Source organism: Bombus pascuorum, chromosome 14, assembly GCF_905332965.1.
Source record: "Bombus pascuorum chromosome 14, iyBomPasc1.1, whole genome shotgun sequence".
NCBI classification, from domain to species: Eukaryota; Metazoa; Arthropoda; class Insecta; order Hymenoptera; family Apidae; genus Bombus; species Bombus pascuorum.
In genome coordinates this window covers 10,350,779-10,366,280 of record NC_083501.1, presented here as the reverse complement: position 1 = coordinate 10,366,280, position 15,502 = coordinate 10,350,779, and the positions used below count along the sequence as shown (strand labels likewise).

Sequence of the window (15,502 nt, the reverse complement as noted above, 5' to 3'; positions counted from 1 at the left end):
CGAGCTACGATGTATCACGTTACGGCTCGTATGGAGCGCAAGACGTGACAATATTTAATTAAAATTTTCAATATATATTTCTACTTTCCTATTAAACTATTCGAGTTTTTGTTTTTTCAGTGCATAAACGATTCCAAAATGCTTTTTAGACATTGTTTATTTATAATATCGAGATATACATATACATATGAAATAGAATAACAACAGAAGATTATAATAAATACACAGTACTGTGCAAAAGTCTTAGGTCATCTACGATAGTGATCTCGTTTTGCCAATTAATCATGTTTTCACATAAAATATTTTCATTCCGGAAATATTCTTACATGATATTAGCATACGCGAATCTTTAATTTTTACCGTGTTTGTTGCTTTTTTCTTGTTTATAAATTTTCTTTTAAATTGTTTGATAAATAGCGTCCTAACTTAAATGTTGTAAAATATATATATAGAATATTTCATGAGAAAGGAAACGATAAACGCAAATAAATTGTACGAAATACTAAACCTTGTAAAAACTAAAGATACTAAAGATTGCACAGAATGTACGAAATAAGTTTAATAAAAAAAAATTATTCGGTAATATTCTACGAAGGGCTTCTGCTATCGAAAGGACAAAAGAAATTGGTACCAAATATTAATTATTCCGAGGTAGATTGATACCTTTTGAACAAATTACCAATGATTCTTGAATTAAACGTTTTAAAAAGTTACAACAAATTTAAAATGACATCGATATATTTTTATATTCATCCATAAAAACAAAACATTTCTATTTGGTACGTGATCTAGGATTTTTGTGCAGAAATGCCGTATATAAAACACGTACTTAAAAGGTTTAAATACTTTTAATGGGTTCGTTCTACTATTTGCCCCTTAATGTTCCATGTAGGAACTTACTTTAAATAATCTGTATTACTTGAGATTATCAATTTAGCGTAAAATAATGAAAGAAATTCAATTTAAATAAAGATTAGCAGAATCGAATTCATGAAGATGTAATATAAATGCGTTAGCAGGGCAAGAAAAGGCCAGGATGGACATAACACGCGATCGTTGCCACGGCATTTTAAGCTATCAGCACATTCACCAGGTGCTGCGTTAGGCTACTACGACTCCACCAAAGACAAGTTGCTAGTGACTAAATCGATATCCTTGCTATGCCAGCAGCCTTACCTTCATGCCGCGAAAACGTTCCTGACTAATCTCTACAAGTGAGTATATATCTAACTTATCATCTTACAACGTTCCATCATCTTTCGCTAGTTTGATAATGTAGAAGATCGTTAATAAACTACTTTCATCCTTGAAATAACCATTATCCCAAGCCAAATTAAGTTAAGTTCCCTTTGAAGATATTATAAATTAACATTTTTAGTGACAAGAAGTACGAAATTTTAGTTCTCAAATAAATTTTTCAAAATTTTCAATGATTCGTATTATTTTTGTAAATTTTTTCAAAATTCATTTTACTCCTTTATTACTTTTATGAAGTCAAATATTAAAGAAAGTTGGAGCTTGTATAATTTAACCAATCAATTAATATACCATCACGCAGTAAAAAGTATAGATAACGCAAAATAACGTTTTTGCTTACAAAAAATCAAAGAATAAATGTACTATGGACGCCATTACACATTTTAAGTAGAATTTATAGAATAAGAAAATTCTTTTAGGAAATTAATCATCTATCAAGAAATATAAGCCTTTTCAAAACTATAATTTTCACGGGTGAGAGAAAGTTAGAGTTATATACATTTAAAACTACGTAAAATTTAAGGCAATATCGAAGCTTACATTCCTATTATATATACACTACTTATTGGAAGCTAATCGAATATTTATCTTTATAGATGTGTTCCTAGACATCCAGGACCTGGTCTTAGTTTAGAGTCATACGTATACAATTTGCTGTACAATGTGCCGGTACCATTGCCTGGAAAGTCGTTAAAGTTCTTCATTCCCAATGACGAGCCAGCGAAATCGCCATTAGAGCTGGTTATCCATCAGCCAACGCCATCGCAGGAGTTACAGATGCTAGATTACCCTCTGAAGGATATATTTGCATGGCTTGGAGCGGATTGCGTGATTCAATTGTTTACATGTGTCCTACTGGAGAATCAAGTATTACTCAGAAGTTCAGATTTCCACAAGTTGATGGTGGTATCCGAATGCATAACGGCGCTTCTCTTTCCGTTTTCCTGGCAACATGTGTACGTACCGATATTGCCCGCCAGTCTACATCACTTCTTGGACGCGCCGGTACCATTTATAATGGGTTTGCACGCGCAAAGTGAGGGCGGTGTATTGAAAATTGCCAGCGAAGTGAGTGTTTAGCGCTTTTTGAAATCAGTGATTTAAAATTTCTATCATCTTGTACATTGAAAATTATTATGAAAATTAAATGGAAAATCAAATGCTTTAGATCCAGAAAAAATTAGATTCTCCGCTATTAAAATAAAGGAATACCTCTCTTTAGGAGTTTTATGTTTCTTTCTTTGAAAATATATTTATTTCATTGTTTTATTTGTGTTCCTAAAATTATTTGTTGAAATATACAAAAATAAAAATGCGCTAGCAATACCGAATATGTTATTTGGAGTGGGCATTTAAAAAATCAGTCATTTTTCTCTTGTATGCATTTTTGTTTTACGATAGAATAAATTTACTAAGATAGAGAATTTGACAAAAATTTTTTAATCTTTTAATCCAAGTTGTTTAATCCAAGTTCTAATCCAAAACATGTGAACTAGTTTGAATTTAAGATTATTTTATGTTATTTAATTTAGTCTGACGTAGTTAAGATGTCTTCTCTTTTTTTCTTCTTTTTATTTTGTGTTTGAGATGACGCTATTTTAGATTCTGTTTCTTGATTACAGGCAAATCTTTGTTATGTAGATATAGATAAGCAAAGTAGCCAATTTCCAGAAGAGTTACCTGTATTTCCACATAAAATGCAATTTATTGCCGAGATTAGAGCTCTCTTAAACAAGTACAAAGTACCACACACGGGAAAGTAAGTTGAAAATGTTTATCTTTTTCTTTTCTATATGAGTATTTTTCAACTGTTAAGATCAAAATGTTTTTTCAGGACTGATAACACGGTCATAAATCATTATAACGGTGACATCATGACTAGTAGTTTGACGCTTCCTGGTTCTGGATGTCATCTTCCTCGCAGAAAACATTCGTTACACGATGTCTTGGATTGGAATCGACCGGAAACGACGCCACAATCAGACACGTTACAAAGGATAGTAGATATCGCTAAAAGAACTGGTAAAAATTTTTTATTTTATATAGTTTTATTTATATATATTTCTATATAAATTCTTGTATATAAATTTCTTTAAATTTATTTATATAAAATTTTTCTGCCTTCTTTCTAAGAGCTCTAATAATAGAAGACATACTTAGGTGAATTAAACATTTTTATAGTTATTGTATGCTAAATATAGTAAAGGAGCTTTTTAACTAAATATAAATATATTTAGTTTTAGAGCATCATTTGGTCATTTTTGTTTAGTAACCATTTTTCTTATAGGAGTGAACGTGGAAGATATCGATTCAGTGGAAGATAATGTGAAAGAGCAGATACTCTCACCTCAAGAAGAATATCAAGAGATGCTTATGTTTAACAATGCCATTAGAGAGATTTTTCTGAGCCGTTTTGTACAGATTTTTTCTAATTACGAACACTTCGTTATTCAACCAAGTCAGGTGCGAAAGAGTATTCACATAAGTTGCTTCGTAATATATAAGAATCTCTTAAGAAATTGATTTAGTACACGAAAAAGATAAGAAAAGTTCGTATAAACATATGTTCTATTTATTATCATTTTTGAGTTACAATGAGTTTTTATTCGGATTCGCTTCTCCATGGGAAATGAACCGGAGAATCATGTGTTAATTCCTTAAATGCATACACATTTAAATGTGATGTATATATTTTATGCAGGATGATGCTCTAACGCATTTCAGTTAGAAGCAGTTAGGCTACTTTGGAACAAGCGATTTGCAAGTAGTTGAATAAGTCGTGAAGATCCTATTTCCTATTGTGCTCGCTCCACGATTTAAATCGGACTTGTGAAACATACATTGATAATGTTCAAATATTTCACAACAAAACTAAAGAAAGTTTTCAGCAAATTCAAGCTATACAAATAGGAAGAGTAAGATAGACAATAGTAAAACGTCTGCAGACTTATGTTTATGTGCGAGGGTATTATTTCTAAGCCTTGTCATAAAATTAAGCAAATGTAGTTCGTTAAAAAGCAAACTCGCTACTCGTAAACTCAGAAATAAGAATAAATATGTTTATTTCAACCCTTTTTTACCTTTTGGGTGCACTAGTATTTATATTTATATAAATGAATATCTACGAAAATAATATTTATATAAATCAATATCTAATATCTATAATAATATAAATGACATCTATATAATATGAATTATAAAATATAAATAATATAAATAATATCTAACATAAATATTAAACTGTATTTGAGAAAGAAAAACGATTGTTTCTTTCAGGATAAAGATGAATGGTTGAATAATAGGGATAGTATGCATGTTTTTGATAAGGCTACATTTTTATCTGACCAACCCACACAGCATTTGCCATTTTTATCAAGGTTTCTAGAAACACAAATGTTCGCATCTCTTGTCGACAGCAAAGTTATGTCAACGTGGAGTGAGCTTGATTTTAACACACGAGTTTTTGATCAAAGAATTTCTCTCTTAAGGTAAGTGTAAGAAAAATAAATTTTTTGTACCATTATTCTGTGATATTCTCTCAAATGATAAAGTTATTCTTGTTTATTATAGGAAAAAAGTTGGAGAAGGTATTGTAAGATCGACGCGTTATGAACCTTGTACAAGTATTGAAGAATCGCAAAAGGTATTGGAACAAAGATTGACAAACGTAGATTTTGAAACAAATCCACCTACAGAGATCGTTCCTCATAGAGCAGCATATTTTCGAAGTTTTCCCTTGTTAGACAGTGTAGCATTAAATAAGGAGCCAACTCAAAGGTAAATATTTTGATCAAATGCATTTTTTTGACAATTATATCAACACAAGAAATATTAACGTTTATTATTTTATTTCCTGCTTCACGTGTAGTATACTTCGGTAAGAATTTACTTGAAATTTTACAGCATTATACATGTATATCTGAGGTTACTGTATATTATCATATAATTTGATTCACTATTTTATTTTTTATTTGCGGTATCCTGAAAATCAGCTATTATAATTATTAATTGTCTAAATATTTTATTTATTCGTACAATTTTTATTTCTATTCTTAGAGTTTAATTAATTTTATATCTATAACAGTAGTCGGAGAGGTCAGACTCAGTGGAAGTATAAAATGAAATCTATGGAGTCAAATGGGAAAACTCCAGTACCTCAAGAAACACAATCGCCTCGACCTCAAACTAAGCTCTCTGCAGATATGAGTCCAGCATTAATAGCACAAGCAAACTGGACATTTGTTGAAAAATTGCTCAAAGTATATTTACTAAAATGAAAATAGAATAAGTAAATTTATTAACACGAGAAAGTTACGTTAATCTGCTTTTCTGTATTTGTTTTAAGGATTGTAAATCGAAAACAAAAAGAATGTTGGTTGAAAAAATGGGTTCTGAAGCAGTTGCATTAGGTCATGGCGGTGAATCGTTATCCGATGTCGAAGAAAATACGCTAGTTGCCAGTCTCTGTGATCTCCTAGAACGAGTTTGGAGTCATGGATTGCAAAATAAACAAGGGAAAAGCGCTCTTTGGTCGCATCTTGCCATGTATCAAGAAGAAGAGTGCAACGACCCGAGTAAACCACTAGATCCTAATTTTCTTTCTCCTGGTATGTGGAAATTTGTTATACTTTGATATCTGCTAGACACATCGCACCTTATCATCGAAATTGTAATATTTATTAAAATTCATGACGTTTGGAAATGCAGCGTTAGCGTGGTGCGTCCTACGGAAACGACTCGATTGTACGTGTCTTATTCTATTTCAGATAAAGTGTTAAAAGTAGAGATTAGTTTCTCATACGTAGATACTCTGCACTCCCTTAGTTGTAAGTGACACATTATTCATAAATAATTATTTATTTGATTCTACATGTTTTTGCTAAACGTGCACATAGTATAGTGAATATGTTTGACTGTTATTTCCGAGAGAATATTGATTTTATAAAATCACACGTTTCAAATATAATGTTTTGCTATTATGAAGTATAATTTAGAATTGCAGAACATAATACAAATATTTCTTTATATGATTAAATTGCTACCTACTTCCTTTTTCATGCTTATTTCATAGGTCTTATCCATTTTCATTTTATTTAAAATTTTATTTATTATAGGTTCTATTACACTCAACCCCTTATAACACGGCACTGTAAAAATTCGGTTTCCATATAACACAGCACAAAAATTGCAAAACGATTTTATATACCACGACTTAACAAATATGAACAACATTCATATAACACGTATGTATGTTTTACTACATTGTTTTGATTTCGCTTAACACGGTTTCGGTACAATGTAAAACGAATTAATCGTGTAATAGGAGGGTTGACTGTATTAAATATATTGTCCTTTACTTATGATGATAATGTAACTCAAAGAGTAAATAAAATATTTTGAACTATAATTTTAAAGTATCATTGAAACATTTTTAAATATTAAAGTTTCATAAATAGTTCCAAATATTAAGTAGTTTCAAATATTAAAGCTCTAGCAAAGAACTAGTTATCCAGTATCAAAGTAATATTAATACAAATTAATAATTTCTTCTTTTAAATTCTTCACAACGAAATAAAGAATAATTCTTTACTTTATTGAAATTAGAAATATTGCTTTTTGAGTCACAATATTATTTAAAACGTGGATTAATGTTTCTTTTTCAGTTGATTTTTATTTGCGTTTCATTTTTCTTTGTTGTAAATAGCCAAGAAATCACCAAGTAGCTTTTTTGGATTACCAGAGCGTTTAATTTCATCTTTAAAGGGCAAAAATATTTTTGAAATTGCTTCTTATATCAAGGAGAATTTTAATGGTAAGCCCTAGCGTTGGCTTGCCGCAAGTAATTCGATCAGTAATTTTTCTCTAATACATATATACACTCAATTTCTATATTTAAATTTAATAATCATAATAAATATTAGTAAATCGCATGATTTGATATATGTCTTAAACATTAAAAGACAGTTTTTAATACATATTCACACAATTTATAGGTATCGTAGATATGTAATGTCAAAAGCGATTTCCTTTTATTAGTTTATTAGTGACGTACTACGAACCGAGTACAAAAATATGAAATAATTAGCATGTATAACGTAATTTTAAATTAAAAATAAAAATATTTGTATTTTGTACATGGAATGCGTGAAATGATTCTTCCAGGATGCATCTATTTCTTTTTTGTCCAAAGCATGAGATTATCATTTGCATGCATTGTTAGAAGTATTTTTTATAAAAGTGTGAAAAATGAGTATCAATTATTTTGTCTATTTAAAATTATTACGTAATTAGATTTCTATGTTTGTTAACAATAACAGATTTACCAAACCTGGCATTGGAGATCGACTCGCCTACACGAGGCACGGACAAGCATAAGTCTCCTGGCGACAGAAAAATTGGCCCTGAACATTTGAGGCCTTTGCCTAATTCTTTGCTTTTTGATATTCGGAATGTACAGGCAATGACTGATATTAAAACGCATATTGGATATGCTAGAGCCTGGGTTCGATTAGCACTTGAAAAGAAACTTCTTTCTCGTCATTTGAAAACTTTATTATCAGATACCAGATTGTTAAGGTAAGATTGGTAGAAATACTACTAATTACTTAAGTTTTATAATATTGACAAATTGTTTTAGTTGTTACAACTTGTTTTACAACTAACATAAATAATAGTTAACATTTTTGGTTATATTGTAGAATATTATATAAGTAATAAAATTGAAGATTTTTTACGTCATTTTGTTTTTAGAAGTCAGTATAAGCGCTCGGCATTTTTGCGTTGCGAAGAAGAAAAAGAGCAATTCTTATACCATCTTTTAACGTTGAATGCAGTTGATTACTTCTGTTTTACAAACAATTATCCAACTACGAAATTGCCATACAGGGTCGTTATATTTCCTAGTCGAAAAGCTAGCGCAGCTACTACTTCGGCAAATAGTTGGATCGCTATTTCTGGTACATTGTGTGAAACAAATCCAGTGCCAATTCCCAAGGGAGCGTTGGAATTTGTGTTTCATGTATGTTCTTATAAATTCATAATTCATATTTAACATTTCATGACTTCTCAAATATATGCATTACTATATTTGCAAATATTTTCTGAACTTTAGAAAATATAAAATGTTAAGAGAACTAATTATTTTTCATGACATTACATAATTTTATAACTTTTATTTTAGCATAAGAATTTGGGCGTGCTCTCTACATTACGTATAGGACATGACAATACAGGTCTTTCGCCAAAATGGATGGTAGAACATGTTGTGGTGAGAAATGAAGTTACAGGGCACACATTTAAATTCCCTTGTGGTAGATGGCTTGGCAGAGGTATCGATGATGGATCTACTGAAAGATTATTAGTAGGTGCCTTGGTACCACATAATATCGATAGTGAAGAATTGGTTGAATCATGTTCAACACCACCAAGATGTAGGTCTCCTAGTATACCTAGACGTCCTATAGTGTCTCAAGTCGAACTGCAACATATGTTAGGTAAATATTATTGAATTGATTTTCTAATTCAAAAAGTAAGATTAAATGTTTATATTATGCCAACGAAAAAAAAAATATATACATACATATGTAATCATTTATTTATTTTCACTTATGTACAAGTTGAGTCACCTAAGAGGTGAAACTGAAATATTTTCGAAACTATTAATTGTATTAAAAAATGTTTTAAATATTTTAATATTATTAGGTTTATTATTTATTATTAGTTAGTCTATTGGTGGGCGCTTAAAAGTCGTGCTGTGATCAACTTCGTTTTTTTTTTCTTAAATAGAATCATATATTTTTCAATGCTTTAAGCGATACAGCTTGAGATTTACCATAAAATATCATTTACCTACTTGTATCGATAAACTATTACTTCAGTAGATACTTTAACTTCTATTTTGTAACCTTATCATATAAAAGATTTAATAGCTTTTCGATACAAGTAGCTAAATAATTTTTTGTAAAGAATCTTTAAACTATATCGATTAATGCATTAAAAAAAACATAATTCTATTTAAAAAGCAAAGCTAATCTTCATACAATCTGTAAGCACCCACCTGCAGAGAAATTAATAACAATAGAACATGTCTCGCTCGAAACCATGCAATTATCTGAAACATTTTTCGATATAATAATATCAAAAATATTTCAGTTTCAATTTTTAGGTGATTCACATTGTACATATACAAGTTATAGTAGTTATAATGCTTTATTTCTTTTCCTTTGGGGTTACAAAATGCCCTTTGTTCTACAATAATCCTTATTCTGTATTTCTTTACCTACTTAACTAGCTTATTCTATCTTGTGCTATCCTAGATTTAATTGTCTCATTTCTATCCTATCTATACACTAGACATTCGTCTATGTGGTAGAACTTGATCTTTATTGCATCTGCCTTACACCATCTAATTTATTGGCTAAACCATCTCTTTTTGGTTTCATTCTTATTTCATTACTCTGGTCCTTCTTACCCTTCCTTTATCCTTCACTCATTTTCAATCTTTCCTACTACGTTTTCCTGCTATCCTCTCGGTTATTCCTCGCGTATATCTCTTGCACATATTCCTATGTCCCTTCCTCTTTTCCACATAGCCTACACTCCTTTTTCTCTTATTTTAACCAATATTTTCCTTCCCCAATCTCGTTACCTAATCTGAATCTCTTCACTTTATCCTCATTTCATTTTTTCTTCAGATGTACTGGCATTTCTTCCGCTCTTATTGCCTTATATCAATTATTGTATTTTAATTCGTATATCTTCTTTCTTCTTTTTTCATTCTACTTTTCTCTCTCTATGTCTTCCATCTCCTATTTTCACTCTTGCCTCTGCCTTCCTCCTCTGCTCTTCCTCCTCCCTCTATTTTCTTCCACGCACTCTCCTTTACCAGTCTCCATCTAATTTCTTCCTTATATTTCCATTCTCTCTTTTTTATATTTTCCACTCTTCAGTCTTCTTTCAAAGCTCCATGTCCTTATTCTCGCTCTCATTCTCATCATGTCTCTTTTTAGTTCTTTTCTTACTAAGTATCCTAGAATATACCAATCCACACTTAATACCAATCTAAAATACCTTCCATGCAGTCTCTCTATCTCTTTCCACGCCTATATCTTACTCAGTATTCTGTGATCGTTCATATTAGTTTATCAAGCAATCATATTCATTTTCTCCAATCCTTTCCAAACATTCCTTTTCCTAACCCTTTTTCATATCTGCCTTTTTACAACTGCCACCTTCTTAACTCTTTTTCCGATATGTACTTCCCGTTTTTTTCCATTTCTTTTCATTCTCTATACTAGGTGTGTAAAATCCTCTATTTCTTCACTTTTTTATTTCCAGTTCATTTGTTTTACTTTTCCACCTCCCGTCTTCAACCTCATCATATTCGATTCTTTCATGTTTAACGTCAGACTTTTTTCTTTCATGTACCTCTTCAAGCTCTTTATGATCTCCACAATCTCCTTCTTTCCTTCTGCCAAAATTATTATATTATTTCCTATATACAAGTTATATCATAACTTATAATTTCTAAAATTTCCATTCAAGAAAATTTATGTAATTTTATAGGAGAGTCTGTAAACGCAATTGTCAAATTCCACTATAGAAGAGAATGTCAGGATGGTTCTTTGACTGCTTTACTTTGTGGGGAAGGTGGTCTTGTGCCATCTTTAGAGCAGATATTTTTATTCGGTTTTAAGAACCAAAGAATATTTGGGAAAAATTTTTACGTTTGGGATTATCTCTGTAAGTTATTATTTTTAGCTATTTCATTTTAGTTTTATTTTAAACCTTCTATTGTCAAATAAATAAAATAGTTAACTTTTATTTGTTTCAGTACGTGTAAAAGAAAATTTTGAAATTTCTTTGCTGGAAGAAATGGACGAATATTCACAGAGGCTGAATAAAGATAGACGAATTCATGTAGAGAACAATCAAAGATTTACAACTTTAAGATGTTATTGTCATCTTATTGATCAAATTAACTTATTCAGTCAAACTCTTGGTAAAGATGGAAAATTTCAGTTATTTATTTGCTTAGCAGCGAGGTATATAAGTTATAATTTTAATAGGTTAAATATTTATTGGGTATATTACTGCAATTTTAATTGCTACTTTCTTCTTCCAGAGAACAGCTTCTTCATTCAATGCTTCGGCCAATGAGCGAAGCGCGCTCTACTGCAGACATGTACGAAGAAACTTCTTTTTTAAGAAATACTACATTATTAAATTTCCTTATTCACATTCTTGAACCACTAAGCGAATTTCACATTGTCCTCGAAAAGAGCTTGACTCATGGAATTTCTAGTATATGTTAATTTATCATAAACATTCCAATAATTAGGTAAGATATGCTGGATTTTTCGCTATATGCTGCATTTTACAAAATTTTTATTTTTAAATGATTGCAGAATAACTTAAATTTGATCATATACTTTCCTGTAGGATACATTTCTTTAAAACGGCACAATTTATAAAATTCTAAATAATACGAGGCGAACAGGATAAATGTTATAGTATTTGAAAAATGATGAACTTTGTAAAACTCTACTATTAAGAATCTAGAAGAAATTTAATAATGCAAATGAAGACTGTTATGCCGATGTAAAATAGTCGTTTTTAAATGATGAATTGTTTGACAGAAAGTTGATATATGAGTGATAACGAAAACAAAGATCTTTCTCTGTTCCGAAAGTTGATGATATTGATAACAATAACAGTTCAGTGCAAAGATAGATGATCTAATTTCACCCATCTTGCCGTAGATAATTGATAGAGAAACTAGTTAAGATTGTTGAAACTGATGTATTGTGTACCAAAGATGTGATCCTATTAGTTATTACTATTTGTATTATTGATATTATTATTATTAAGGATTTAGTTTTTTTACAATTTTTGCCGTAAACAGAATATCTAAAGATCGTGCAAACAACGTATATTGCAATAATTAATAAGTTAGACAAGATAAATATCAATTTTGTACGTTCCATTATTTATTACATTAATCGAAATCATTAATAATAGGAAATATAACTTTGTCGAGAGAAATATTAGAATAGGAAAAGATTTACGATTTGTTAATTTTAATCTTTCTCCATCCTCATAAATCACATTATCAATCATGAAAATGGTCGGTTAATTTTTTAATACGTTGTTTATACACACTTGTGAACAGATACCTGCATTATTAGTTAATACTATTTCTTTTACCTTTTTTTTTTTATCGAATATGATCGAAGATTATTTTATTTTTACTTATACGAGTACTGAGCTACAAGAAACAATAACGTTAAAGTTTAAGATTTAGTATTAGCAATTTATATTTCTTCTCTTGTAAAATTTGAAATTCAATTAGTGTATTGTAGTTTGAGCCGAAATCAGAAGCACTTAATATATTATGAGAAACATTTATGCGCATATTCAAGAAAAAATGGACCAACCGATTTAATCATTTATTACAATTTTCGAAGTGTGACAATTGATTTTTGACGTGCAAGCTGCTTCTTCGAAGTTTTGATATAATTGATGATCAAGATAAGCAGAATACTCTACTAATTTGAAGAAATAGCTTTCAGAGTACAATTTTATCGCTAGCATTTGACTGACATTCAATATCACATCCCATTGCTAAAAACTGTTCTTTCATATTATTAACCAGTGTACTATTACTCATTCTTTGTAAATCACGCGTGAATAATATTTTTATCATAAGCTTTAATGTTTAACGAGTTTACTTGGGTATACTACAATTTTTGAAAAAATCTTAATAATTTCAATGATACTAAATTTTTGGGGGTTTCGTTTTACTTTTTTGCTATTTTATTCTAATATTAAACAGAGTTAAAATTAAGCATTACATTTAATTTTAAATAAAGAATTACTAACTCTAAAGAATTTTAAGCATTGAACAGATATTTAGTTAAGTAAACAAATTTAATACAACTATTTCTTATTTTCAATTCACCTTAAATTTAACTACTTTTGTACCTAATTTTTTAAAAAATATTAATTTCAAGGAGAAATAATTTTAAATATCTTTTGTTGATGACTGTAACCATAAAATATATAAGGTTCCAAAGTCAAACATCAAGTATGTATTCGTACGTGTTCATTGTGTACATTCATGACATTGATACATATTAAGAAATAATAGCGAGTCTCTCACACCTGTGGCCAAATTTAAAAGTTTACCGTGTCATCTTTTACATAGATCCGTGAATGTAAAACTTTAATTCTAATCTCTGTTAACACATTGCTTATTAACTAAGAGTATCTTTTAATATATTTTTCAACGTTAAGCTTTTTATATAATATCCGTTATTACATTTTAATCTTTCTGAAAATAGAATGATTCTCTATCTCCTCAATTATAAAATATAAATTTACCAACGTATATATCATATAGAAATTTTATATCTAAGTAATCTATACTTATATTTGCATTCTATTGTATGCTGTTTTATCAAATAATATTGAAGTAGAAAGCAATGTGTTAATAAATGAATAGGAACGGACGAAAAAAAGAAGAGTATAGTATTTGTTAGTTATGTATCATTAGTTGTTTCATCCGGAACATACATTAAGATTCGTTTGTTAATTAATTATGTTGCTGTATATTGTTGACAAAAATAATGAAATACTCGCTTAATGATCTGGTTGGGTTACTTTCTCTAGATTTTGTAGGAAAAAATAAAACGGTTGTACACATGAAATTATGTTTCATATCATTTTTAAACGGATTATTGTATATTTTGTTGTTTTAACAATAATCACGTTTAGTCAAAAGGGGAAACAAAAAATCGTATTTTAGGTAGTTGTAATATATGTATTGTGATCGTTTTGTTGTTAAATTGGAGGATAGTGCGTTGCATTTTATATTATTTTACTTTATTATGCTTTGGAGCATGCCTGGTGTCGTCATGTTAAAGTTGCCTATAATTTTAATCTCTCTATGATCTTCAATAAAGTCAAATGTTAAATGGAATTTATACAAAATATGTACAATAGATATTTTTAAAATATTAATATTACAGAAAAAAATTGTGAGATAAATTAAAAGCTATAATGAATTATGTATAAATAAAATTTTTTTGTTATTTTTAATATACAGAATGGTTCATTATTAAATAAAATATTTAGGATTATAATTTTATAAATTTTTACTTGGGAAGGATTGTAAAATACTTCATATATCAACAAAATTATATATAATTAGTGCAAACACGTAGTTAAAGAGCTTAAAATATAAGCTTCGTAATAATATTTCAGACACTTCAACATGACGATGTGCGCTTATCCACAATACTCAAACAAGTAGTTTATGCGTAAGTTTCGATCTAAGATTTAAAAGTCATGTCCATGTAATCACGATCTATGCTCGATCGTTCCATAGATTCCTTACCAAGTTTGTACATAAATTAAAAATTACAAAGCTTCATGTAACGTATAATAGGATCTTTTACAAGGTAAGCGCCGCATAATATAATTGTATATATATAATGTAAAACAAAATACTATAATACTGTACAGTAGAATAAAGAATTATCAAAACTGATTGATTTGTGTTTTACAATTAAAAAATTATTAAATATTTAAGTATTGATGTTACGATCTGGTCGATCTTCGGTGTTCGTAACCGTTATATGTTATTCTAGATGTCGAATCTTGGGTTTCTCGAATTATATTTAAATCAAAATGGTAGTTGCTGCCACCAGAAATAGTTGTTAACTATTTCGATTTGGTTCGACTGTCATTCATTATTTTTGAAACAAGGCAAAGGACTGAATGCAATGGATTTAAAAACTTGTCGCACCCTTCTAAGCCGCAGCACTATTTTGAATTTCCACACTATTGTATCCTTGATGTTCTAATTCGTTGATATAACCGTATGGGTAGCGTTAACTGGCGTATCAATACAACTAATAAATTAAAAAATTAAATGCCACGTTTCGGCTTACCCGCTATCTGCAGGAGTACTAGCACGGGAGAGATTAAAGTTTTTTTGAAGTAAATAAATAGTTTAAATATCTTCCTGATTGTTGACAATAATAATCAATGAATAATTTTATTGAAGTCGTACATGTGGTACAGGTCCGAAATCGAAGAAGAAAATTACAATATTTAGTTTTTCACCTTGCTTATATGTATAGTCGATTACACTCTTGTAATATCGTATTGAGTTAGTATAGTTGTTGGAAGATTAACTGTATTAATCGTTCATAATTAACCTTTTAGGTACGGTTGAATTTTG

General features: G+C 29.5%; 1 protein-coding gene across 3 annotated transcripts in view; it reads left to right on the top strand.

Moving 5' to 3' along the window:
* LOC132914111 (DENN domain-containing protein 5B) overlaps positions 1-14,808 on the top strand; it is a 71,512-nt gene extending 56,704 nt beyond the window's left edge. Inside the window, exons 4-20 of one of the 3 annotated variants that reach the window (XM_060972941.1) lie at positions 1,020-1,214; positions 1,854-2,325; positions 2,880-3,016; positions 3,092-3,279; positions 3,545-3,720; positions 4,534-4,745; positions 4,828-5,034; positions 5,342-5,516; positions 5,603-5,864; positions 6,962-7,069; positions 7,575-7,833; positions 8,008-8,275; positions 8,438-8,750; positions 10,822-10,998; positions 11,090-11,300; positions 11,381-11,596; positions 11,698-14,808. In XM_060972941.1, the coding sequence (XP_060828924.1) occupies positions 1,020-1,214; positions 1,854-2,325; positions 2,880-3,016; positions 3,092-3,279; positions 3,545-3,720; positions 4,534-4,745; positions 4,828-5,034; positions 5,342-5,516; positions 5,603-5,864; positions 6,962-7,069; positions 7,575-7,833; positions 8,008-8,275; positions 8,438-8,750; positions 10,822-10,998; positions 11,090-11,300; positions 11,381-11,570 (3,550 nt within the window). In that variant the 3' untranslated portion in view covers positions 11,571-11,596; positions 11,698-14,808. Of the gene's footprint in view, positions 1-1,019; positions 1,215-1,853; positions 2,326-2,879; positions 3,017-3,091; positions 3,280-3,544; positions 3,721-4,533; positions 4,746-4,827; positions 5,035-5,341; positions 5,517-5,602; positions 5,865-5,964; positions 6,001-6,961; positions 7,070-7,574; positions 7,834-8,007; positions 8,276-8,437; positions 8,751-10,821; positions 10,999-11,089; positions 11,301-11,380; positions 11,597-11,697 lie in introns of all 3 variants that reach the window. The other 2 variants (XM_060972942.1, XM_060972943.1) reach the window with 2 other exon arrangements.
* Positions 14,809-15,502: the final 694 nt, after the last annotated feature.